Source organism: Parus major, chromosome 1, assembly GCF_001522545.3.
Source record: "Parus major isolate Abel chromosome 1, Parus_major1.1, whole genome shotgun sequence".
Classification (NCBI taxonomy): domain Eukaryota; kingdom Metazoa; phylum Chordata; class Aves; order Passeriformes; family Paridae; genus Parus; species Parus major.
The window spans coordinates 81,041,807-81,067,766 of NC_031768.1; the positions used below are offsets into that span (position 1 = coordinate 81,041,807).

At 37.3% G+C, this 25,960-nt stretch overlaps 1 protein-coding gene across 21 annotated transcripts in view; it reads right to left on the reverse strand.

The window, feature by feature from the left end:
• DLG2 (discs large MAGUK scaffold protein 2) overlaps positions 1-25,960 on the reverse strand; it is a 986,158-nt gene that overhangs the window by 24,630 nt on the left and 935,568 nt on the right. For 15 of the 21 annotated variants that reach the window (XM_033516379.1, XM_033516377.1, XM_019005917.2 and 12 more), the window contains 2 exons: positions 17,959-18,034; positions 2,821-2,920 (listed from right to left, as the gene is read on the reverse strand). In XM_033516379.1, the coding sequence (XP_033372270.1) occupies positions 2,821-2,920; positions 17,959-18,034 (176 nt within the window). Of the gene's footprint in view, positions 1-1,882; positions 1,929-2,820; positions 2,921-17,958; positions 18,035-25,960 lie in introns of all 21 variants that reach the window. The other 6 variants (XM_033516385.1, XM_033516378.1, XM_033516402.1 and 3 more) reach the window with 1 other exon arrangement.

Below are 25,960 nucleotides of genomic sequence, written 5' to 3' on the forward strand. Positions count from 1 at the left end.
TTTCCACCTGAAAGATCATTTGGCAATTGAAAACTTTCCAGCTGGTCCAGGACTTTTAGAAACCAATGGCATAATAGCTGTACATGTGTGAGCACCCTGGGTTAATGAGAAGGATAGGAACAGTGCTGAAATTCTCTGCAAGGTGCTGCCTTTCCTCCATGTACCAGTCTAATGGCTTAGGCTTCATAGATTGGGAATGATGGGGCTACTGGAGCAGCATAAATGACAAGGCATGATATCTGATAAAAACAGTCTGGGAAACCTTGACCTGGGGCTTAGGAAGATGCTTTTAAAAATTCAGCTTATATTTTGAAGAAAACAGCATGACTTTCAGACATTTTGTAGCAAGTTAACAAGGTAATCTCAAAAGAATATGCTATACAGGACCCTGAACAACTTTATTTAAAAATAACAAATATCCTTTATAGTAAGAACTGTCATTAAAAAGCATGTCTGAGTTGAAAATTAAAAAAATTTGGATGGGTGGGAATGTCTAGAGGTGTACCAGTAATTTAAAACTAGGTGCAATATTAATACAGTCATTACAGCCTATACATTACCTTGGTGTTACTTTGTTCCATATCAATTTACAGAATTTAGGTAACTTTCAAATGGTTGGATGTTATGGACAATTCTCTTTTTAAGGACACATATTCAGAAGTTATCAGATCTGAAGTCTTTTACTTTTCTCTAGCAGGGAAGGATCTGCATTCGTTGCTAATGAGCTGCTATGACACTTAAGTGATCATAGAATAGTTAAAATTCAGGTGGCAGTGACATTTGCTGTCTATCACTGACAAAACCAGTCTTGCAGAACCATTCTTCCTTGTACAAGAGATAAAGCTTTCATCTTTAAATTGTGAGCCACTGTATGGCATTAAGTTAAACCATTAAAATGTTCCTTCAACAATTCAGTCAGAAACAGAATTATCTCCAAAACTGTGTGCATGGATGTGCATTCCTGCAATTAAAAAGCACATACAAAACAGTAGGCAATGCAGCATTAACACACATTTTGCTCCAATTACTTGGTGCTTAAGAAAAGGAAAAACAACTGAGGAACAAGTAGCCAAACGCATGCAAGTGGCATTTTGTTTATATTATTTAGCTCTGGATACAGAATTTAATACAGCTATATATGTAGAAATCAGCAGCAAATATTTCATTCTATACAGTTTTTCTGGTTCACATATTGAAGAAGCAAAATCGTTTCAGAGCAATGATCTGACACATTATACACTCTGCAATGCCAAGTCTTGAGACAGGATTGCTGCATCAGAAAAAAATGGATTAAGGTGATGTGACAGAGAATAGATTGCTAATGGTGAAGACTGGTCCAAAATTAGCTTTGGAGAATGCATGATCTTCTCTAGCCTGCAAATGACTTCTTCCATTAATAACAAATACTAATCTAAAAAATCAGCAAAGTAACAAACACTCCCATGCAAAAAGCTGAAAATGCAGAAGCAACAGCATAAACTAATTTTCTATTGATCTCCTCAGGATGTGATCATGTTAAAATGTTTAACTTTCCCTTTAGATGGAGAGGGAGGGATTGTTGCTGAAAAGAACAGTCTAGGCAGCAAAACGCATTCTAGGTATGCTACTCTACAGAACTGCCATGATGGGAACAATAATATACTGTCAGAAACAAAAGGTGTTATTACAAAAGAAGTGAAAGTGTCTGCTTGATACACTGTATGTTATTTAATACCATCATGCAGAACAGAACGATTGAAACATTTGTAATGCATTCACAGCTGGGTAACAAATAAAACTCTATCTTGTGCATGCTAGGAGTGGAGGGTCCTTAGAGAAGAAACGGAAGCCAAAACAAAACAAAACAAAAAAGGGTTTACAGTGACCATTCCTGGGAACTTACTCAGAGTCTTTGTTCCATAACCGTCGTCACCTAATCCGGGGATGTCCTGCACGGAAGTCCCCAGAGAGAGCAATGAGAAAGGAAGAACAGCCGCAGAGAGGAAGGAAGAAGTCAGTGGAGTTGAAATGGATACTACCATGACTGACCATGTTGATTAAGCAATCTGGATCCCTGCCTTTTCTTTCTGAAACAAATTTAGACCCATATTCTATGGAAATTCAGCCAAAGACAGAGGCAGTGACTGTGAAACATGCCTTTTGGAGCTGTGAGGAAGAAGGAACAACCAGATAAATAAAGTTCCAGGAACTATCCTCACTGGATAAATTTAGGACAGAATTATTAAGAAAAAAAAGTGAATATTTGGGCTTGGAACTAGCAAGTATTTTTAATAATGCTGGTTCCCTATATAATTTAAGCAAGCAATAAATGCGTTTGGTGGTACATATTTCAAGATCCAATTTAGTTCTTTAAGCTGTTAACATGGTTGTTTCCTTTAATTGTTAAACTTCCAGTGAAGCTGCCCATGAAAATCAACTTGGTGAAAGTCAAAGGCAAAAAAAGATTAGAAGAGATATTTTAAAAACTAATTAGTTTAGTATTTTCAAAGAAAGCACGTTTGCCTTATTTTGAGCCAATTCTGATCTGGGAATATTTCTGAGAGACAACTTTGGACTTATAATAGGTTTCACAACAACTTTGAGGAGCCATATTTCCACTTCCAAAAGTTAAGGTCACTGCTTTATTCTTCTGGAAATAGCATTTCCAGAGATGGAAGGAGAAGCTGGATCCAAACTGCAGTCATACATTGGTCACAGTAGTAATACCTCTCCTGCCTGCCTATGACAGATATTTGCCTGCATGTGTGGGATACTGGTATCATGCGTGTCACCCATTTGTTGTGCTGCTGCATGTGACATCGTCTCCAAGAGGTTACTTACGTTCTGGATCACTTGTTTCCTGCTCACTCTGCTCCTTGCTCTTGTAGAATGGGAATTTTCGTGAAAAGATGAAGTTCTTTTTACGCTTGTCATTGAATGACTGTGAAGGAGAAAAGGCATGGGGCAAAAACAGGGACGTCTAATTGTTGTCACACTCATGCTGACAAAACAACTAGTTTGTAAAAGTGGAGAGAACTGTAGTGACTCAAATCAGCACAAACTAAGTGGCTGCAAAGAATCAGAGGTGTGGTGAGGTCTGAAATTTGAAGGCAAAGCTCCTGAAGACTGGATCAATTCTATTCCAGAGGTCATAAGTCACAATGTACAGCTCCTTACTTAGAAACTGTTGTGTTTTACTTGTTTGGATGAAGGGATACAGATGGTTCAGCATGCATTGAGATCAAGCCATCCATCTTTAATCACAGCAGATTGTGCACAGAATTAATTAACTATCTGAAAAGAATAGGCTGTAATATGGAAAGCGGAAACCTTTGATTTGCTTGTAGTGTGTGGATTCAGCCCTGTGTCAATTAAAATAAAAATTTCTTCACTGGTAGGTGCTGTTGATTTCATAATGTTTTATTTGGCCTCTATTGACAATTTCTTAAGTGTGTTTTAATGCTTTTTCTGGGCATAATGATAAAAAACGAACTTGGTTTTATTTTATAGATTTATATCTGTGCATTAGGTTTCTCTGGATATACTTTTAGTTCTATGTGATTTAGAAATTGAATTCTGCTGATAAGCAGTATTTCATTGCATGTTGAGCAACATATTTCGCTGTAATTCTTCAAATCAGAAATTAATATAGATGAAATTGGGGTTTCTTACATGATAAAACCTTTGACTTCATAAACAATTGCAAGGACTTACACCACTATCCAATGTAAAACCAGGATATGCCTACTTGGGACATTTATTTGTGTTACTAAATAAGGAAATAGGGTCCTTATATAGTCAATTGAAAGAAGCTGGCATTTCTAGAGGGCACACAGAGCTGTAGACAGTGTGTGTCTGAAGTGATCTGTGCTGTCAGTCAGACAATGACCTATAATGTCTCTTATACTGAACATAAACACAGGACTTTGCAAGTGATGACCTCCAAGAGAGCAGAGACCTTCTTAAATCATTTAAAGGACCAATCTCAAGTGTTTGTCATTGCTCAAATTGAATATAACCAGTATTTGGCTCCAGTTCTGCTATGGAATATATTTAGTCTCAGCACACAATTTATTTTCTTCTATTTTGAAATAATGGAATAAAATGTGGTTTAAAATATGTATTTCTGAAAGATGGATACTGAAAATCTCTGTTGAAATAGTTGGATACTCATGTCACGAAAGTTTCATACCACTTTTACATTTCAAGCATATTTAAAGTTTAGTAACTGAAAACAAAGAAAAAAATGCACATGTAGAATAAATGATCCATGAAAAATCTCTCAGAGTATGTAAACATTCAATGTGAAATTAATGTGGAGGTCATGCACAAATAATCCAGACAGCATGCAATTTCAAAACAAAGCAAATATGAAAGAAAGCCAGAGGGGAAAAAAAAAAAAAGCACATGAAGGATTAAAGTAATCAATGGATGAAAGGAGGACTGACATGCACAGTACATCACTTTAATGACCTAATGGATATAATTAAATTAAAATGTGTTTTTTGTGATAATTTCTTTTACTTTTCCAAAGAAAGGAATGTAGCATGTTAACATTTCTGTTTGTGAAAATGTTGTTTGTCATGATTTATCTGAATTTGACATAGTAATGCTATTGGCATTACACTTTAAAAGGGAAAAAAATATATATAAACAATAACATCTCAAAAAGCAAGGGGGTCTTAAAATTACAACCACTTCATTACAGCACTTTGGAATTCAAGAGAATGTTATCAAAATAATAAATAAATATGCTGTGTTTCACAGAAAATATATGAGAAATAACACTTATATATATTGTTTCAATTTTTTTCCCCAACAGTCTAGAGCAAAAACTTCAGAAAATACATTTTCACCAGAAAAACATACATTATTTGCATGCTTATGCATGATCTAACAGTATACACCAAATTAGACAGATATTTTATACTGTTATATAAACCTTTTCTCCTTTTGCAGTTTCAAGTACTGGGTTGCTTTTTTAATAAGATATTGTTCCACTTCAATTTGGATGATCAAAATCTGGTAATTCACAGCAGATGACTATCATGTGCAGCTATGTCACTGTATTTACACCAGTAAAAAGCTTTCTTCCTAAAATGAAGCTGATCTAGTTATATTAATATCCATAACCAAATATGTTTATGCATGTGATAATATTTCTTTAGATTAATCAATGTGTATATTCATGTTAATTACCATATATACTAGCATGGTGTAGTCAGAGGGTTTATATCTAGAATAACAAAGAAATTGTAAAACAATATAAAACACTAAAGTGGGTCTGACTCTACAAACTTATAGAAGTAATTAGCCCTTGGTATTAACTGAATGAGCTTACCAAGTGTTTACTTCCTTAAATTAAGTGCATGTTTCTTCATAAGGAATCAAAGACAAGAGCCTTGATTTTGGTTTTGTATCCAATATAAATAGTGTTAAAGTCAGGCTGAGGGTTTCCACCTTAAGGATATGAAATCCTGCTGACAACCCCAAAAAGGCTTCTTACAGATATCATGATTTATATCTCTAATGCATAGAGACAAGGGGCTTGGAAAATAGAGAAGAAGGAGACTCACACAGAATAAAACCATGTTTCTGTTTCACACACCATATTAATTCTAGATTTTGCTCCACTGGTGGAAGAGCAGAGACCAACACTGAGTGTGTAATTTGTGTTTTAAGAAAGGATTACGTATATGAGGATCTGTGGCAAGGTCAAACTCCAAAATTCCGATGTATATTTGAGAAATTTTATTTCAATACACTGGAAACTTTGAACCTGTCAAATACTCTGGAGCCATAGGCTCTGTATGCTTCTGGAAAGCTGTGAAAATAGATGTAGGATAAATGAGACAGAGGTAATTGCCTACATCACTCCACATGATACAAAAGTTGCATGCAACTGGAATTGCATTTGTGATAGCAAGCTTAGCCTGATTGAAGAGCATTTATGCAGGCAGAATTTCTGAAAGTCAGTGAAAAAGTGCCAGAAAACAGATTCCTTGTAAGTCGCAGGTTCTTTGACATGATAATGTAAAAACTTGTAATGGCAAATAACTCAGACATTTCAGGAGGTACTTTAAACAGACAAGTGCCTAAGACTAAAAGGCAAATGAAATTTTCAAGTTGTTTGACAACAGAACAGTGACATCATTCACAGCACTTGATCTGCGATGGAAAAGAGTCTCTTTTCAGAAAAGAAAAGTGGAGGAAAGCGTTCACTGATGTCCTGGTTTGAATCCTTGTTTGATAGTACTTAAGCACAGACTGTGTTTTATAGAAGCCAAGAAAAATAATTGTGATGTGCACTGTGCACTGTTGCTTGACCAAGTATCCCCAGATGTCCCCAGTTATGTAAGCCTGGGTTACACATAGCAACCTTCCCTGGTTGTGACAGACATTAAACCGCTGTGTGTTTCTTCTTCTCAAGAACTCTCTTGGGTACTTTTTTGTGTCAACATCAGTTTTGTATTCTAAATGCTTTTCCCTAGGCTCAACAGACATATATATGTTACTCATCAGCTAATAGGGTAGTGGTTTTTAAAGGAAATTTTCATGTAACATTAAATAAACAATCCACTTAAAAAATTTTCTTTGTAGTGGTAAACATCACAAAAAACAGTCTCAGTAATTTGATAGCTGTACCATACTGCAATAGGCAACTATAGTGTTGTTTACCTTGAGCTTCTTAATTTTTTTTCATAGTGTAGCAGATCCAATCCCTACTATTTAGCACCAATGTGCTCTTGACACAGTTTGTCCTCTTTAGGCATTGCAGAAGATCATAGTATGTTGGGGAAAGATTTTTTAAGGTGCTCGAACAGATCTATTTTCTCAAAGCCAATAAACTCTCAACTCATGCTTCAGGAATGCTTTTTTTTGCCATTTCATTCAACAAATGCTAATCCTCAGTCATGAGCTGGGAACCAGTGTACATGGCCACCTGAGAGAAAGCTGTTCCAGAGCACTGGCTGTGAAATTCTTTTTTACAGGGTGTAGATGTATTTCATATACCATCTAATTTTAGGGAGGTTTGAGCTATGCTTTAACCTAGTTTTTAAGTTAGATTATTATGTATGTCAGTTTTGTTCTCAGATTGGTCTAGCAGTGTATATGAGAAATTAATTTTACTGCTTCTCATCTGCAATGTGGTTTTCTTATTTTTCTTCTTTAATATCTGACTTTAGCCTAAATTGAATGAAAATCCCTCATGTACTCAGCCTTCTACAAAAATCTACAAAATTTATTATCAACATTATGTCTCTGCAATCCTTTGCTCTATATTTAACTGACAAGTTTTGTATTAGATTCATTTACTCATTTGAACACTGACTTTAATAACAGATTGGGCACTCAAACACTGTTAAACCCCTATATTTAAATATTTTAATTTTATAGATTTCTATATTATATATTTTTAATCTCTCCCATCATACCAAAGATCTGCACTGACACCAGAAAGAAAATTTTTGGACTGTAACATATACTCAGTGTTATTTCTTCTTAGAAGCATATATATCACCTCACTGGTTTTATGATGGGCTTTTTCACCTGGCAATCCCAAGCCATGATGAATTTGAAATCTCAGGCTAAATGACCTGACCAAGTCTAGAGGATTGCCATTGCTATTGAGCCATTCTTGCTTTCCTGATGTAACCCTAAACTTGGCCATGGCCTGGGTTCACACACATGGAGAGCACTTCAAAGTGTCCGTGCAGACATGGAGAAGATAAGCTGAGGAGTTGTTAGTGGCAACTGTAAGTCTGGTTGTACAGAGATCACAGAGTACATTCTCTGAGATGTTGATCTCTCGTTCTGCACACACAATTACATGCTGGCAAACAGCACTAGCCAACTTCACTATGATTTTTAGGAGATGCAAGGGGAAAGACATCTCTAATGTGTTACGTTCAGCCTTTAGTTTACTTAGATACTTCAAGCCTGGGCTACAGTCATTCCTTGTTGAGATTTTGTACCATATCTGTTTTGATAAGTGAGAATCAACTAGGTGAGAAGAAGCTTAGATGAAAATAACTCTGTTTGCTTAGTTTTCCCATGAAGTTGTAGGGAGATTTGGGTGTTTGCAATCCAAAACGAAAAAGTAAAAGTAAAAGCCTGATTAAAAACTCCACACTGTCTAGCTTCTCCAGACAAGGGTATGATGTCTTAGTATTCATGAGTATGAAATTTTAATAATTTTGTTTTTAAAGACTGAATTATTGCTTGTTGTCTGCCGGTAGCTCAATTTTAATTCCTGACAAACAACAGTTAAAAACAACATAATCTACCGGGGGAGAAAAAAGACCGACAGACTTTCAAGAAAACACATAAAATCAGTGCTTCCAATTTTTCAAACCTGTATTTAACTTGGTGCAAGGTGTGAAGGGAGTACTTTTCTATGCTAATTTTCATGGTAATATCATTGTTAGCAAGATGAAACACCAACATAAAATCTTGCTTACGTGACAGCCAAGGTAATTTACACGTATCTGCAGGTTGTACACCAAGATAGTGGGAAGGAATTGTCGAAACAGCATTACAGGAATTGATAGCATGAAAATAAGAAAGGGCAAAGCTCCTTGACAGTGAAATCAATTTGGATGTAGAATAATCTTCCCCAAGGGAAGTGGAAAAGCCTCAATAATTTTTTCGCATTTAAAAGAAATCTGCTAATCTTAAGTACTGTGGGGAATAACACTGCAGTGTCTGGAGTGAAGGGGGTGGTGAAGGGAAAAGAGCTGAACAACAATCCTCTCCCAGCTCTAATATCTGTGTTTCTGTGATGAGATGCTCACAGACCCAGCCTCTCAGAGTTGTGCTGCAGTCCAGCGTGGGCTTGGACCTAGCCAAGCTCACTGCAGCCAAATGGGCAGTATGAAGGTCTTCCTCTCCTTCCTCAATTCTCCAACTGGAATCAGGAAGTGTATTTGCTGTTTGGCAATGTTGTCCTAAATGTTCCTCCACTCAGTATTTTCAATATTTTTTCCTGAAAAGGAGATTTCCCACTTAGAGCTGATGTACATCATCAGCTACTGATCCCACTGATAAATGTTTGTGCATGTGAACCTGTCCCAGCACTCTGTGCAGCAACAATGTCAGAAGTGTTCAGAGATCAAAGGTAGCATAGTGTGCACTTGGAAAAGATTTGGATCTGATTATCCAGACCCACAGGTTTTCCTACAGTATACTGTAGGACCTTTATCCACTTGAACTTTGTTCCTCAGCTATGGTAAGTTCTTTTTTAGAACTCTGATTTGCATTTGACTGCTGGTGCTTCTTTAGGTTTCAAAATGAAATTGAGGATTTTGGTCTTTATGCAGTCTTTTGAATTAATTTCACTAATAAATGGAGCTGCAGAAGGTATTGGTTATCTGTGCTATCAAAAAACCAACAACTTGCTCATTTATAACTGTTTTTTTGTGGAAACATTCATGCAATCAAGTGCTGTGCACAAACTACTGCATTAAATGGATCATTGCACAAAATAAGTTGCATAAAGACCTTCATTACTCTTTGTTATGGAGTAGTGGAGAGATTTACAATACCTACATGCCTTCAAACCGTACTTATGGAAAAGATAGCTGGACAGGATAATCTTTTGAACTTCCCTTTTGAGTTAAAAGAAGAGTGACTGGTGTAGCAGGCTGAATTATGGCAAAGGTCTGGCTCAGCAGACAAATCATACCAGGCTCTTGGTTTCAACTGAATACATTGATTTATTTAGGCATTACACTTAAAGTTATAATAAATAAAGGCATGGGAAAACAAGCCCAAAGTCAATCTCTAAATTGGTCTGAGGTTTGTTTAGGAGGTGAAGCTCCCACATATTGCAGTAATGCATCTCACACGACCAGTGACACAGGAGGATATCAAGTTAGATGGACTGTGGCTTTGACACAGGTGGCAGTGTCTGTGTCCCTATAACCTCCCAAACATGGTCTCTGAGTCACTAAGGCAATCACTGAGCTGCTTTAATTTAAGTGAGTCAGAAATAAAGATGTGAAATATAGAGCATGTCTCCCCTGGATGAGTGGTGATGCTTAACGCCACACTTCTGGATCTTTTTGTGATATCTTACTAGAAGAAAACACTGTTCTCTTTCTAATTCTTTGACAGTATCTACTGCCAAAACTAAAAATTTTTCTTCTCAACCCATTTTTTAGAAGAAAACCCAAGTAACTATGGTATTATCTATACATACATACAAACTTCCTACTATTTAATTCAGGATATTAGACAGCAAGTTATAAAAATAGACCACACATGAAATTCAACTCAGCACGAATTTCTGCTGGAACAGCTTAGGAAAAAAACAATTAACTCTCAGCTGTAAACTTTTTACCTGTGCTAGCAAATTTCCACTGTGTTACATTTACTCTGTGACTGATTTAAACATTGCACTACATATCTTTATGTCAGTGACTCTCCTAAAAATTTCTCTTACCTAAGCAGGGATGGCACAAACTTCTGTGGAATAGGAAGTACAGATACTATAGTTCCTAATTATTATGGCCACCTAAGAAACAATATTTTCCTATAAATAAAACTCCACACAGCTATCAGAATTACCCAAAAATTACAGAAAAAATTGTAAAATCTATAAAATACATGTGCTTATATAGCTCATTAACTGAAAAACTACTCTGAGAAAATTCCAGTAGGCAGAAATATTTTTCATCATCAGGATGAATTAAATGACAATTCCTGTATTTCTCAAATTTTCCACTCTAATCCACTTTGCTTAAAAATTGCTGGCTGATATTTAGAATTTGTACTTCTCAATAAAATGAAATATGGAAAGCCAAACATTTTTTACCTTAATATTTTCTTTCAATTTGAAAGAAATTTTTTCAAATACTTTACTTTTACTGGATTTTTCAAAGAAAGCTATGGAAACATATTTCTTCAGCTGGGTAAAAGCCTCAAGTTTGATCTGACAGTTATTTTTTCACTATTTCTAAAACTGATTCACCTTTTTAAAAACCAAGATTCTTTTAGGCACGCCAGTTTCCTGCCAGAGACAACACTGCTACTATGACATAAATTAAAACTGAAGACTCACTTGTTTTCCTTTATTTTTGACTGTACCTGGACCCAACAGGCATTATTATTAAATTACTGCATGTCTTTGTGGAGTGTCTCAAGATAACCTGGAACAACAAGAATCCATACAGTTAATTTTTTCTGGCTATGTGCTGTTTTATCATTTGAATTTCATTTAATTACTTCAGCACATGAGTGAAGCAGATGCTGATGACAGCATTATTGCTAATGCACCTTGGAGAACAAAAAGGGTTCAGCTCAAGGGGAATGGTGAGGGCAGCCCAATATTGCAGGCTCAGGTCAATCCAAAAGTGCAGCCAGCATCTACTGCCTGGCACCAGCTCCATCATGAAGTGTGAAGACACAGCTGTGGAGGATGTGAAAACTCATGAAAGAGCAAGGGCAGTCGGACAAAAGAGATTCAGATTTGCCTCCTTGTCCTGGCTACAGAGAGGGGCATGGACTTAAGTGCTGTGAACATGTGACCAAGCTGTTCTATACCACACACATCATCCCTGGGGTATGTGGATTCAACAGGAAAAGCTGGGTACCCTTTACTGCCAGTCATCCAGTGTGAGTGCCTTATTTGAAGTTTAATTTCCTGCTGGTATTAAAACCAGCAAATCTCCTCCCAGAAATAAGTTGTTCCACAAACAAGAACAATACTGAGATCTATTTCTTCCATGACATCCAATGTTATCCCCTTTTGGAGGTCTTAAGGCTTTTGACAGAACTTAAATCCAACAGAGAGAGAAAACCATAGAATCATAAAATATCCCGAGTTGGAAGGGAGCACCAAAGATCATTGAGTCCCAAGTCCAGCTCCTGTCCCTGCACAGAACCATACCCAAGAAACCATGTGCCTGAAAGCATTGTCCAAATGCTTCTAGAAGTGTGTCAGGCTTGGTGTTGTGACCACACTCCTGGGGAGACTGTTCCAGTGCCCAACCACGCTCTGGGTGAAGAAGCTTTCCCCAGTATCCAACCTAAACATTCCCTGACTCAGCTTCTTCCTTTGGGTGCTGTCACTGGTCACCAGAGAGAAGAGATCAGTGTCTATTCCTCTGCTTCCCCTCGTGAGGAAGTTGTAGTCTGCAACAAGGAATCCCCTTTGCCTCTCAGGAATGATGACCTTGTAAATTACAGACTGAGTGCTAATGAGCTCTCCAAATCAGCAGCTTTTTGAATGTACTCAAATTGGGGATCTCCTTCTACTTTTTTGTTTGTCCCAGTACCAATCACTTTAGGAAATCTGTTCATTGTGTCAAATATCTTTCGAAAAGAAGTGCAAAGAAAAGTTGATCAAAATCCACTGCATAAGTAGAAAACTTTCTGATTATGGACTAGAGAACTGCTTCTCCCTAAAGATGGTGAACCTTTATACTTAGAAAACTGAACCCTAGAATTTATGTTAGAAAAAAATCTTCATTACTCAGAGAGAGAGTATAGATGGCCCAATACACTGTAATGCTTTTTTTCAGGGATTAAATTGAGCTAATTGCCTTTTTCTCTGCATTGATACACCCAGCTCTGCCCCAGTAAACCACTAGCACAAATGCTGTACCTGAGACAAGGGCAGGTGTGACTGTAGCTTCTGCTTAGTGACAAAGACAAATCCAATTTCCATATACACTCATAGAAGAAGAAATGAAAACAGGGTTAAACTGCAGCAGTTCAGCCATTTATAAGGATGAGGACAGTGAGGCACTGAAGTGGGTTGTTTGGGAAGAATATGAAAAATCTGTTGTGGCAGCTCTTTAAGCAGAGATTAGACAAAATTTGGATATAGAAGGAAGTTACACACGAAACCCTCAGGGCAGAGGCAACCACCTGAGGTTCCTAAAGACCAGTCCTGATCTGTTTTGATTACTAGGGCTGAAAATATAATGATTTTTCATGTTTGGAAACATGTGGGTTTATTTGTTTGGCTTTCTCCCCTGCCTTCCTTCAAATACTTAATAAACTGTCAAAAGGTGTCCTCTGTATCAAGTTCTGTCTGTCACTGGATTTTTGACACTTGGAGGAGAGGTGCATTAAATATGCAGAGGGTTTTGTTTACCCACAATACCAAATTTGCTATCTCAGTCAGGTTTCGCTTTTTTCTTTCATGCCTCAGTGCAATGTTGCTAAAATGACAATAAAGCAAGAATATGACCCTACATTTCAGGCATCTGTGGGATCTGTAAACAGAATCTGCACGTAAGAAATATTATTAAATGTAATCAAACTTCTGACTGCCATAATAAATTCATTTGGAGGCAACTGAAGAGGCCAGCTGAGTGTGATGTAGGTGATCTGACTGGAATCTGAAAAGAACCGTGGCTGACAAGCTAAGTGAACAGAAAAAAACCCTAATGGGTAGTGATGGAGCAGTGTGGTGTGGGTCACAGCCCAGGACCTGCACTGCTGAAGAGCAGCAGAGCTGGAAAGGGTTTTGGAGGGATGGGGCAGTCCCTTTTCTTGGCAGGCACCTTATCCCTGTTCAGCACCCTGCTGAGCCTCACTAGGGCAGGCACCCATCTGGGAATGCTTCCCATGCGCTGAATAGCTCCCCACACCCTGACGCACACATTAAAAATGGGATTGTGGGTGACATCACTTTTGTTTCATTGGGAAATGAAATAGAGTATTTGTACATAAGGCAATATTCTGGAGTCACTGGCCAGATAAGGAGTGAAATGAATGTGATATAAAAAACCAGTTCTCTGTATAAAATTAAGTTTTATCTACATGTTTCTTGATATTTCAACACATCTCTGGAAACAGACAACACCCATAAATATTAGAAAAACTGAAGTGTTTCTAAAACACCTTTCCAAGAGCTATGATTTCAACTGCAGAATATTTTGAAGAGACAGTTAAGGAAGTGTATGTGATCTGACAGGGAGAAAAGCAAAAGGTGCTATTTTTGTCTCCTGAAAGACCTGTTGTAATTACAACAGTTAAGAAAAAAGTAGATTACTGGCTAATCTCTATTTCCCCCCTGCAATATTTCTGTCACTTGACACTTTGTTTGATTCACTAAAAAATCTGAAAAGCCCTCAACAACTGTGGGTTTTAGGATTAGAAAAGGAAAGGCTATTTTTGTTCAGTCTGAAGCCTGTGATAGAGTGAGTTACAAGAACTTGGTACGCTGTTTTGGTAGATACATAACCCTGTTCACAGCTACTCACATGCTTTGCTCCTTTTGGTGCAAAGGTGAGCATCAGACGATACTTGGGATATGATCTTGAGTTCAACATAGCACAAAACATACTTTTTAATCAAGTTTTTGCTTACATAACTTTTTTGGCTTCCTCCAGCAAAAATATCAGACATAAACCTTTGGGCTGCTTCATTTCCCATTGATTATCCACAGACCAGTGAGCCCCAAAGACTGAGAAAGCAAATGCTTAGGAAATCATAACTGTGTTATCTTAATTTATTTTTAATTTTTATTATTTTTATTTTTAATGTTTCCAGTGTCCTGGAAACCCTGTCCTTTGCTGCAGCAGAGAGTGGCTGTAGGGCCAAAGCAGTGTAGTGGTGGATTTGATGCATCAGCCACCTTCAGTAACCATTAGAAAAAATGCTGAAGTTTACTACAACAGTTATAAGAATGAAGATGGAGGCTGAACTTGGTCAACACAATAGAAGCACAATCTGTGCTTGGTGAAGGAAAGCTGTTTAAACCCATATTTGTATTCTTTTCCTTACTACATAGATGTTACCATCTCAAACTGGTCTGATATCTTTAAAAGTGTTAATGCGGCCTGGATCTTGGTGATGTCTCTGAGCCTGAACAAATAAAATTTCTTTGGGTCAGAATGAACAGAACATGAAAGAAAAGTAGCCCTAATGGTTTAGGCCAGAGATCCAGTTAGCCAATTAGCTTTTTGGCACTGTCCAATAACACATGTTTAAAAGGAAAAGTGGAAGTAATATGATCCTTTCCCTTTTATAACATCTCTTCTTAAAATCAACAATTAATATGTTCTGAATTACATGATGAAAGTTTTAAAGTTGTAATTAGTTTGTCTACTTTCTAACCTACCTAAATTCTTTCCAACTTACTTATTTTTTATGCAATATCCTGTAATAATGAGCATGGGAATTTAATTATGAATTGCACAGGAAGGTACTATTTGTGGCCTTATTTAAACTTGAGATGAGAAGGTTTCCCTAGAGCTCCCTAATTTTGATTCACATTCCCTGTTTCTGTATCCATCCTGATTTTGTAGACTTTAATTTCACAAGGCATAGATTGGAGGAGTCCAATGAAACAAATCTAAAGTCATATAAATATTCTAAATCACATTTTTAAAAAGTACTGAACAAATTACATAGATGAAGCAACACACAAGTTTGGCCTGAAAAAGAGGAACTTTGGGTCTTTGGAAAGACTATCCTTTAGCTCTTCCTACAAAAAAGTTTGTCAACTATATTGCTGAGTATTCTTAAAGACTTCTTCAGTGAGACACAAGGAGCTGATCAACTACAAATGTCACCCTATCTGTAACACTTTGCATCTTATCTCCAGATATGGGATTAAAAATGAGGTATAAACAGATGAAAATGCGTAAGACTTTATAAACCCACAGAATAACTAGACAGTTTCTACTTTAAAATCATAGTTATCCCAAAGAAATTTTGGTATTATTAAGAAACCTTTGCTGTGGGTTATTAACCCTTGGACATTGTTTCTACAGGGGAAGGAAGGAGTCAGGGCTAGTGAGATGATTCAGGTAAAATTGCAGTAAGGTACACATTTACCAAGGATTCTCTGTATTCAGTTAAGGTTCTGTTTTTTTGGTTTTTTTTGGTTTTTTTAAAGTTTTTTTAAATGCTTCCACGCACATCTCCTTCCCAAATATAGAAATATTCCATGAAAAGATTTCTCTCAGTTTCATCTTCAGAGTAAACTAAGACCTTTACACTTGCCTGCACAGTCATGAATGTATGAGCCAAAGGTGCCACAGACCCACATAAGCTCATGCCTGAATTTCAGCTTGACTTTGAAACAAAAGCATTTTCCTGGGCCTATTGCAGCCCTGTTTTCCTGTTTTGTTTCCGAAGTTGGGAAAAAAAAAAAGAAGTAAAAAAAAGTAAAGCGTGGACTCTTAGACATTTTACACCACTTCTTTTTGGACACTGAAAGACCAAATGGAAATAGTGACACCTAAAATCCACATATATATGTGTACTCAAATATCTCACTTCATGTGGAAGGTCTGGTCCCAGAAGGCTGCAGTGGTATTGCTATGTAACTACACAATTTCCTAAACACTGAATCAAACACTGATGTTGAGTGGCTGGAAGATTAATGTTACACTGATGACAAAAATGGAAAAACAATTTGGGGAATCAAGAGATAATTAAGTTCTTGACAGAATCACTTGAAAAGGGACCATTAGTTATATGAAAGAATTATTCCCCTGCGGCTTTGATTATATATGGGAAAAAGACATTTAAGAAGTGATTTCATTGACAATATAAAACTTATCTCTCAAAATAAGTGGCAACATTAATATACAGGGTTGCAGAGAGTGGTCATCTCAAACAAAAAATGGAATTCTGTCTTCTGAAGAAATGCTATGAGATGAATCAGTCTTAGTGTATTTTATTCTATATATTTTGCTGAGTTATCTGCAAGTGCAAATAATGTAGAGTTCCATGTGCCTATATAAGTCTGGAAAACTTGCTTCAGTCAGTACAATATTCTGCATTTGCACTGAATTCAGGAATTGTTTGGTAGAGCAGTAACAGGGAAGTATTTGCAAGTGTGAAATACTGTTTTGCTGGCATGTGGAGACTTGGGAACCCCTGAGCTAGAAACTGTGTGTCCACAGGAAGAGGAATTTCTTACCCTGCTAATCTGTCTGAAAGGACAGAATAAGGGAATTATTAGTATTACCATTATGGAGGGAAACTGAAGGAAGAAGAGATTAAGAATGAGAATTTCAAACTAGGCAGAAGACCACAGGAACAGCAGGTTTGGAAGGGACCTGCTGAGCCACTTAGTAATTTCCCTTGCTAGGTCCTACCTATGGCCATGTCCACTCATCACACAGTTTTGGCCCTGCTCTGTTTTCTGCAGCCAAGCAGGACTTTTCCCTCATGGCTGCTGAATCTCTGTCTCCTAGTTTGCTCACAGAAGCCCTCATTTGTAAATTCCAAACATGCCAACTGGACGGGTTTCAAAAATAAATCCCTGCAAATGTCAAGTATTCACTACTGCTACAACTGCAAGCTACACTTCAGCAGAAAAATACACCTTAACAGCCAGGACTGTGGGCATTTGTCATGCTGTAATACTTGCCAGCCAGATGGCACCAGACAGGATAGTAGCCATCAGGCTAATGAGAACTGCTGACTTGGGCACAATAAAGCAGCTCTGTGAAGCGGCAACAGCAGGAATGCTGTTCTGTCCAGGCAGTGCTGGTGGAACAGAACTTGCATGTTTTGTGTTGTTTGGCCACTGTGTCTGGGGTGAAACACACCTGTGTTCAATGTCTGTCACAACTGTCAAAGCAGAACACCCAAAACCTGTTTTTTTCTGTCCAGGACTCCTTAACTTACAGCCTTTGGTTTGTGATTTACCTTTTGAAGCCAAGGAATTTACGCTTCTGGTCCTGTTTCATTAAACTGCTATCCATCTGCATTCATGTTTAAAGTCTTTTCTTCTCTCTCCATCATTTAACTAAAATCACAGCTATCACGGAATGCTCTTTATTTTCTTAGTATCTTCCCCTTAGGAGGTGCTGTCATTCAGTATTATTATAAAAAGAATATTTAATTATTTCAAAGATTATATAATACTAATCTCTGATCTACATTTCACTATGCTGCAGGTCTTGGTTGCAAAAACCTAAATATTTCTTATGTTGCTAAAATTTTTTCTACTCTGGATAAAACAATTGTAAAGTACAATTTCAAAAGGTTTCACTATATACGTACCCCTTTTGCATCAATTACACCGGGTTTTGCGTTGAATTTCACCGTCTTCAAACGTGCACGCTCCTTTCTTTCAACTCTGGGGAAAAGAAAACACAAATGAAGAAGCACACGTTTATTATAGCAGAATTTTGTATGAAACATTTGATACCTGCTCTCCCAAGACCTCTGGCAGCTTGCTATACCTAAAGTAAACATTTAAAGCAAATTTCATACATTGAAAAGGAGAGGGCACTTCCTCAGCCAGAAAGCAATTTTCTGGCAAACTGGGACTGGGTTTGAGGAGTCTTGGCTGTCCTACACCAGCAGAACAGCACAGCCTCTTAAAAGACAAAAGAGTCTGGGAAAAGCATGCTGGAGACAGATTTACTCTCTGATTTAAGTTGTTCAAAAATCAGATGACATTTAGAGTTCTATGGTCAGAGGAATGAAACAAGGACATGTCCTTATTCACCTTGATTAATATGGACTTTACTGTGTAAATGATGTTTCCTTCCTTTGCAAAATCATCTACAGAATCTATCACTGACTGGCTCCAGTAAAAAAAAAAATCTGATCATCTACCTGAAACTCAAACACTAACCCTATTTGTGTAAGACTTAGGAAATCTCCATCAAATCCCACAAAGCCAGCTTGTAAGAGACATTAGAATACATTCCTGCAAATCTCTTGCTTTCTAAGCCTGGGTAGTAGGATTTCATAATTTCTGATAATTATTTTCCAAAATACAAACTCTAGTGTTTTGATAGAATGATAATTAACACAACATGTTTCCTTCTGTCTGAGTAGGCTTATATGTGCCTTCCTGAAACACAGTGAATGTTGGTTACTATAGCTACAGTTTAAATTTAGATTAAATGCATTTCACTGTAAGTGTGGAATATTCACATGGAAACAGCTCAAGTGCATCTTTCAAACTAAATCTATGTTATTAAAAACACATGAACAGTCGGAAACTTGAGCTAGCAGATGAAGTCCCTTGGTAGTACCGGTAAGAAATGAAGACTTGAGGCTGTGTAATTGCCTAAATAGGATGGATGCCTTCTGAGGAAATAATTAGCACAAATGAACACAATATTCTACTTATTAATCTGTGTTAACATTTAAACTCATTCCAGCCCTGCCTGACTTCCTACATCTGTTTTTAACTTAATTTCTTATTCACTGCATAAAGAAATTTAGAAATTAACCCTAAAGAGTGTATCTTATTTACGAAGTTTGTCATAATTGCAGAGTAGCCATGGAGGCATCACTGCTTTCTAGAGGCAGACTCTAGACAGATGAGGAGCTGCAGAAACCTTCTGCATTGAGAAGTATTTAAGTAATGCCATTAAGTGCCATTAGTCCTTCTAGCAAACATAACAACAATGTCCATATATGCTCAGTATGCCTACTGAATATGCCAAATATTTCATCATCTGGCACTGTATCACACAATACAGTAGCACACAGTGTTGCCTCCCATTAGAATCTGAGTGACACCTTCCACAAGAAAACTGTTCTCAGTTACTTATAATTTAGCTGAAATGTAAAATTACAAGCAGAAATGTTCTGTGTCAGGCTGACTACATTACTGTTGCTGCCTGAACTGTCAGTAAAATGGGTCAGCTGTTAGAAAAAGGCAAGGACAAAATAAATGGGTTTGCCCAATCTATAATATAATCTTAAAGTTCTTCAGCTCAGGTGCTCTACTACCTTTGTCTTTGGTCTGGAATTTGCACTGTGGCAGTGAGTTGCTCTGGTGTTAGGAATATACCTCTTTTTCCTGAAGTAATGAACCTAAATTTCTGACAAGCTTTAGTTTTACGTGCTCCAGAGAACTCTTGGAATTTAGCTTTGGCTCTCCAAAGATTTAGTCTTTGTTGAAACAGTCAGAGTGCAAGACTTAGGTGAACTAAGATGTTCTTAGAATTTCTCATCTGAGCTACTGGGACGTTTTTGCCATAGAGAGAGCTAAAAAGGGAACTAAACTGGTGAATCTCTATTCTTTTAGATTTGTTGATCCAGCTCTTAGAAAAGGCATTTTTTAAAAGAACACTAATTCAAACACTTTTACCACTTTTTTGCAGGTTTGTAATTTTTATATTTAAGGAAAAATAAACTTGACTTTTTTTTTTTCCCCAAGAAGAAAGGAGTTTAGGTCCAGAGGGTTATTTGCAGCAGCTGACACTGTGAATGTCTAAAGAGCATATGGAATTCCTTACATTGGTTTAGCTGACAGCAGCTGACCATCATTTGAACATTTTGATCCCTCAGCTGAAGAAATAGCTTTTAAAGAAATAAATGTTTCACTTAACATGGTAACCAGGTTTGTATCACCACTGCTGGACTAAGCAGGATTATGGGGAGTTGTGCAAAACATGAAGTGGAGGATTCCTATCTCCCAGGTTTGCAGGGCCCAGACTTGCAACCCTGACTTGCCTGATGTACAAATTGCTGCCATGACCCTTTCTAATGATATATTTGCCTGATAAAGCAGGCATATCCTTTTTCCTAAGGGATAAGGAAAGCATGGCTATGGTTTCCAGAACAACTTCATTGATCAATCCCATTTTCAAAAGTGCCTGGGTGGTCACTGAAACTCAAAGAGGTTTCAAGAAATGTTCAGAGAAACCTATATCCAGCATTCAAACATGACTGGAGCTGAGAAGCTCTGAGTCCTATGTGGGGACAGTGTCACCCTAGCACAACTTACGGGGATTTCACCTCCACCTTCCCACCCACTCTCCAAGTACAGCTGTGTGCAAAAAACACTTCTGTGCACTTATCTAAAATCGTCTGAGATCTGGGACAGTTGAGTGTACTCTGTATGTATGTACAGATATATGTATATAGATATATGTATATATATATGTATACTATATATATATATGTATACCTTCTCTTGAAAACATTTCTGGTGGTAGATACCTCTTGGACCCTTTTATTTCAGAAATGGTCAGGATTCACTTTTCTTCCCATGTAAAGCTAGGGAATTGGAGCAGTGCATTGAAAATATACTTCAACCTTCAGTGTTCCCTCACTAGTAAAAGATTTCAGTTCTTCAGGATACTGTTCTCTTCTTACTCTTCTGAGGAACTTAACGGGATGCAACACTCACTGCACTGCAATGTCTGTCTGCTTTTGTGTTTCTGGGCAGACACAGCTATTTAAAAAGGGCCTGTGAGATTTTTTAAAATGAGACTTTCAGTTCTTCATAAGTGCTACAAACAAGAAAAAAATCAAGTGTAACTCAACAAGACATGAACTGTGATCAAACACTGCTGGACCACTGGGAGTTTCGTCAGTGCCTTCCTAAAAGCACTAATCAGTCTTCACAGCGGTGAGGTAGAATATCAAGTGAGAAATGCTTTAATCTTCAATAACAGCGTTCATCGCTGTTGTAGAACACAGATGCAAATTTCAAACATTTCTAGAATGAAATAAAATGGTAACAGTAGCCTAATTTGCACAGATTTGGCACTGAAGTGTTCTGTAGGACAAAAGATGTTTCCAAATCCAGCATGAGTACTGTAGTGAGTGAACAAATAGAAGAAAGTAATGTAAAATGGATACTTGAAAGACCTTGCTATGTCTTGTCCTTCTTCACCATTTCCTGGTCACCTGCACTATATTTGTTTTGCCTGCCTATCAAGTGAAAGATAAGTGAAAATATGTATGCACTATTTATAGTTCAAATATGTAGTCTCAGTTCATAGCTTTTTATTGCTTCCATCCTCTGTAAGATGTGAGATCTGAGCTTACCACGGGAAGAGATTCCCATTCTCAAAATTATTTTGGAGCATTCCTGAAGAAGCATTTTTGCACCAAACATGCATCTTTCAGTAGGAGAGAACATGCTCAGGTTCGGCTCTCCATCTGCAGTGGCTTGCTTATAGAAAGCAGCTCAGCACCTGGTCAATATTTATGCAGAGTGGACCTAATGACATTAGGAAGTGACTTCTCATAAAACTGTAGCACAGCCTTATTCTGTTTAAAAACCAACAGCTGTTTTCCTTCAGCACAGAAGTTTCACATCATTGCAGGAGCACAGGAAGAAGTTTATACCTACACAAACATTCAAATTTCATTCCATATTAAATTTTTCCAATTAGATTAGTGAGCATAGACAGATAAATTATTTTAGACAAAGATTACCTGATTATGCCATGTTAAAAAGTTTTATCATCTAGGGATTAAAATGTTAATTTTAACTGACATTTAGAAAGGTAGACAATTTATAGGAAACCATTAAAAATAAAAATCATTTGAGTGGATAAACATGCCCTTCTGCCAAGCTGAGCAGAACAACAAATTTAAGCTGGCTTTTCACCCACAGGGACTTCTGTGCTGGGAAAACCTCTTGTTCCTTGTCCTTAAATGTTTGTGAAACATTGATTTTATGTACTTTTCCCCCCACTTTGCTCTGACAGGAGAGCATGGCTACATGTACGTGTGGGGAGAATGTTGTCTATTTGAGAACACAAGTATCAGGCTGGTATTATTATGGATGGTAATAACAGATACAAGTTGCATAACATTTGACAGTCAGATGTACATAAACTACCTGAAAATGGGTATCAGAATGATGTCCAGTCTGACAGCAGCTTTGTTACTGCACGTCTGAAGGACAACAGAAAGATCAGTGTAATTATTTCAGTGTTTTAAGGCCAAATCTTTGTTGGCTGTGCAGAGGGAGCAGCAGTAAAAGTGGTGAGAATTTATGCTCAGCCATTCTGGGGCAATCTGTTTGAAATCTCAGGCTGCATTCCAGACCCATGGACTCAAGTCAGGCAGATATACACACACCACAGAAAATACTGAGGTTTGACATTCGTGAGGTGGGAGGCTGCTGTTGTGGAGGGCTTGCAATGTCGGAGCTTGTCCCCGTGCAGAGATTCAGCAAGGAAAAATTGAAAAGAGCTGGAGGTGCAAAATCAATGCTAGAGGAAATTAAATCTATTTACTGTTGAATTACAGCATCTGTCTAGGAATGAAATACATGTGCATATGGGTTTCACGCATTTTGTTCATTCCCTTTAACTAATGCAAGTGTTGCCATACGGAAGGAATCTTGGACATGGGCTGCTCAGCTTGCTGCTGCCCTTTTATAGGAAGCTGATTGTTTTTTTAGCATGGATAATAAGAAGGGAAATGAAGCAAATAAAAATTCTCATGATCAAAAGCACAGATTATGTGGTAACTCTAATCTATATCTATCTATCTAACCAAATGTAAAAAAAAACCCAGTGTAAATCTAATTTGGTTGGTCATTCTAGTATAAATAACAAATTTTTATGATATGGGAGCACTTCACACACATAACAATAATGCCCAGGCAAAACTGCAGGCTGCCTGAGGCACTGGTACAGGGATGGTGCTTGCGTCCCCTCACCTTAGACACCCTGCCTGATATAATTGTGCTGTCACCTTAAACATAGCTTGGATAAATCTCTTGGGCAAATGTGGAACCAAGAGAAATTTGGCCTGAAATGATGATTAATTAATAATTGAAGTGGTCACTGGTTTTTCAGAGCTATTCCATAATGATTTCATTTGTGGGAAATGCAGGAATTGTATCTTAGCCGTTGCTGGACATACGTTAAGGGAAGTAGGAAAAAAGTAAAGCAGACAGCTAAAAGACTCAACGTGGCACTAATCTGGATCTGTATGGCCTCTCACTGACCTAAAGTGCAAAAAATAAAGCTACAGTACTACAGAAAAACATAAACCTAAGACAAAGATAAAATCCTTCAATTTACAACACAATGGCTTGCAAGACAAGCCCAACAAACAAGCTACAGATGTTCTTATCTTCCTTCCTTTCTTTCTACCACAATATTTTACTGCTACATATAGCATGTGCTGTATTATATACAAAACAATGCCTATAGAAATAACCTCATATAAATTATAAGAGACATCTCATATGGCATCTTGGAGCCAACAGCTTAAATGAGGATTTCCATGCTGTAACTGCCTATATTTGGTCAAATGAATCCCAGGACTAATCTGTTTTAGATTAATCCTTTACAGTCAATAATCCACACCTGCAGAGGAAATTTAACTCTGAATTAGCACAATCTGGCTAGTATGATTAGCTTTATTCTCTGTAACTCAGCCCTGTGTGCACTGATTGCTCATCCTCCCCTTGGGTGGTGTAAATGACCACAGAAGATGCTGGCAAGAGCACATCAGTCTCAGGCGCCGAGCAATCATCCAGAATCCACAGAAAGGAAACAATACTCACTTTTCAGTGCTTTGGAAAAAATAACCTTGTACAACTGAAACCTTTTATGAACTAACAGCAACCTCCTCCCACTCCAGCTCAGGTGTATCATTACATTAATGCAGACAGAAATCAGATGCCTTAGATTTTTCCAGGCCTCTCAGCTTCACTAGTGAAGAATAAGGATGACAAATGGAGAGCATGGTAACTATACCTGCATCTTTTAAAATTCAAGACTCTTATTTTTAGGTGCTAAGCAACCTATTTTCATATAGTCTCCTTCTTTAATTTTTTTTTTTTTTAAATTCTGTTTTCTCCCAGTGTTTCCTAAGTCACATCTTATTCCTAGGCTCTATTATATGTCTGACCTTGACTAGAGAAACTCCACCTTTTGCCCTTGAAAACACCACTGTGTAGGTAACCAATAAGCTTTAGGCACACACTCTTTTCCACTTTATAGGAGATACAATTCCACATCTCAATTAGCTGCTTTTCTTTGTCCTTTTTTCCTCCATAGTTGTTTTATTATATATGACAGCTTTTTACACCTTTTCATAGTAGGCACCACACAGGAGTGAGCTTTGTGCACATACTTTCCTTAACATTAAATAAACTCCTCTCTCTTTCCATGTATGGTCCAATTATGTAATTACAGCAGTATTTACTGTGGCAATGAATAGCAGGAAAGTATTCCTTTTTCAATATCTAGAGACTAAGTCTGGTTAATGGGCTCATTTTCCATCTTGAAACTTATAACCTAACCTTTTATTTCTATCTATTATACAATTCCAAAATTGCTCTTTGCTGAAAAACCAGGTGTGGATGCTATTCAAACATGATCATTAGAGAAATTAAGGTCCTTTCAGGGCTCATGTCAACAAAGGTATTTGATTTTTAGTTTGCTTTTACATGATTTTGAACAACGAGTACCATAAGCTCTATTGGTTCCTTGGCCAATTCTTTTGAAACAGCAGCAGATGCTCAAGGGAGCATCAAGCATTCCATTTCCCCACTATAAAAAATGGTCATGTTAATTTTTATACTAGTGCTAAAGCTGAAATAGCCAGGAATAGAAAGTTTATACTCAGTATGACGGCATTGCTGCAAAGAGAAATGTAATATGTTTTGACAGATTTCATTTTCCTCCTACCCTTTCAGTTTATGACCTTTCTATAGCAACTATCAACAGAGCCAGGAAGTAATACTGGTTTGTGTGCTAGTTCTGATATTATCAGAGACTTGTGGCTGATTTCACAAAAGCATCTAGATGGAATAAACAATACAAACAATGATAGAGATTCAGTTATCTATTCTCTCTCTTGACAGTCACCACAAATCCATCACAGACACACAAAGATTCAGATTTAGCTTGGAGAGCAGATGAAAATTCCTTCATTTACATGATATGAAAAATTTACTGTGATATTGATTACACATCAGTTTCCAGGCAGGCAGAGATTAAATTAACAGATTTCAAAGCCAAAGATGACCATTTTATAATTTAGCACCATATTTTATATCACACAGGCTGAGAAGTTTAATTCTATTACCCTCTCAAAAGAAAGACATACAGTCTTGATTTGAAAATGTCAAGACACTCATTACATCCTTCAGTAGTTTGATGCAATGGTTAATCACCCTGACATTAAAACATGTGCTCCATTTCAAATTGAGAGTGAATTCCCAGACTCAGGTTCTGGTTATTCTGGTTATAATATATATTTTTTTTTGGCTAAAGGTCTTTAGTAGATGGTGATATCTCCTTCTTCTCCCCTTTCTTTATAAAGTCACTAGTAA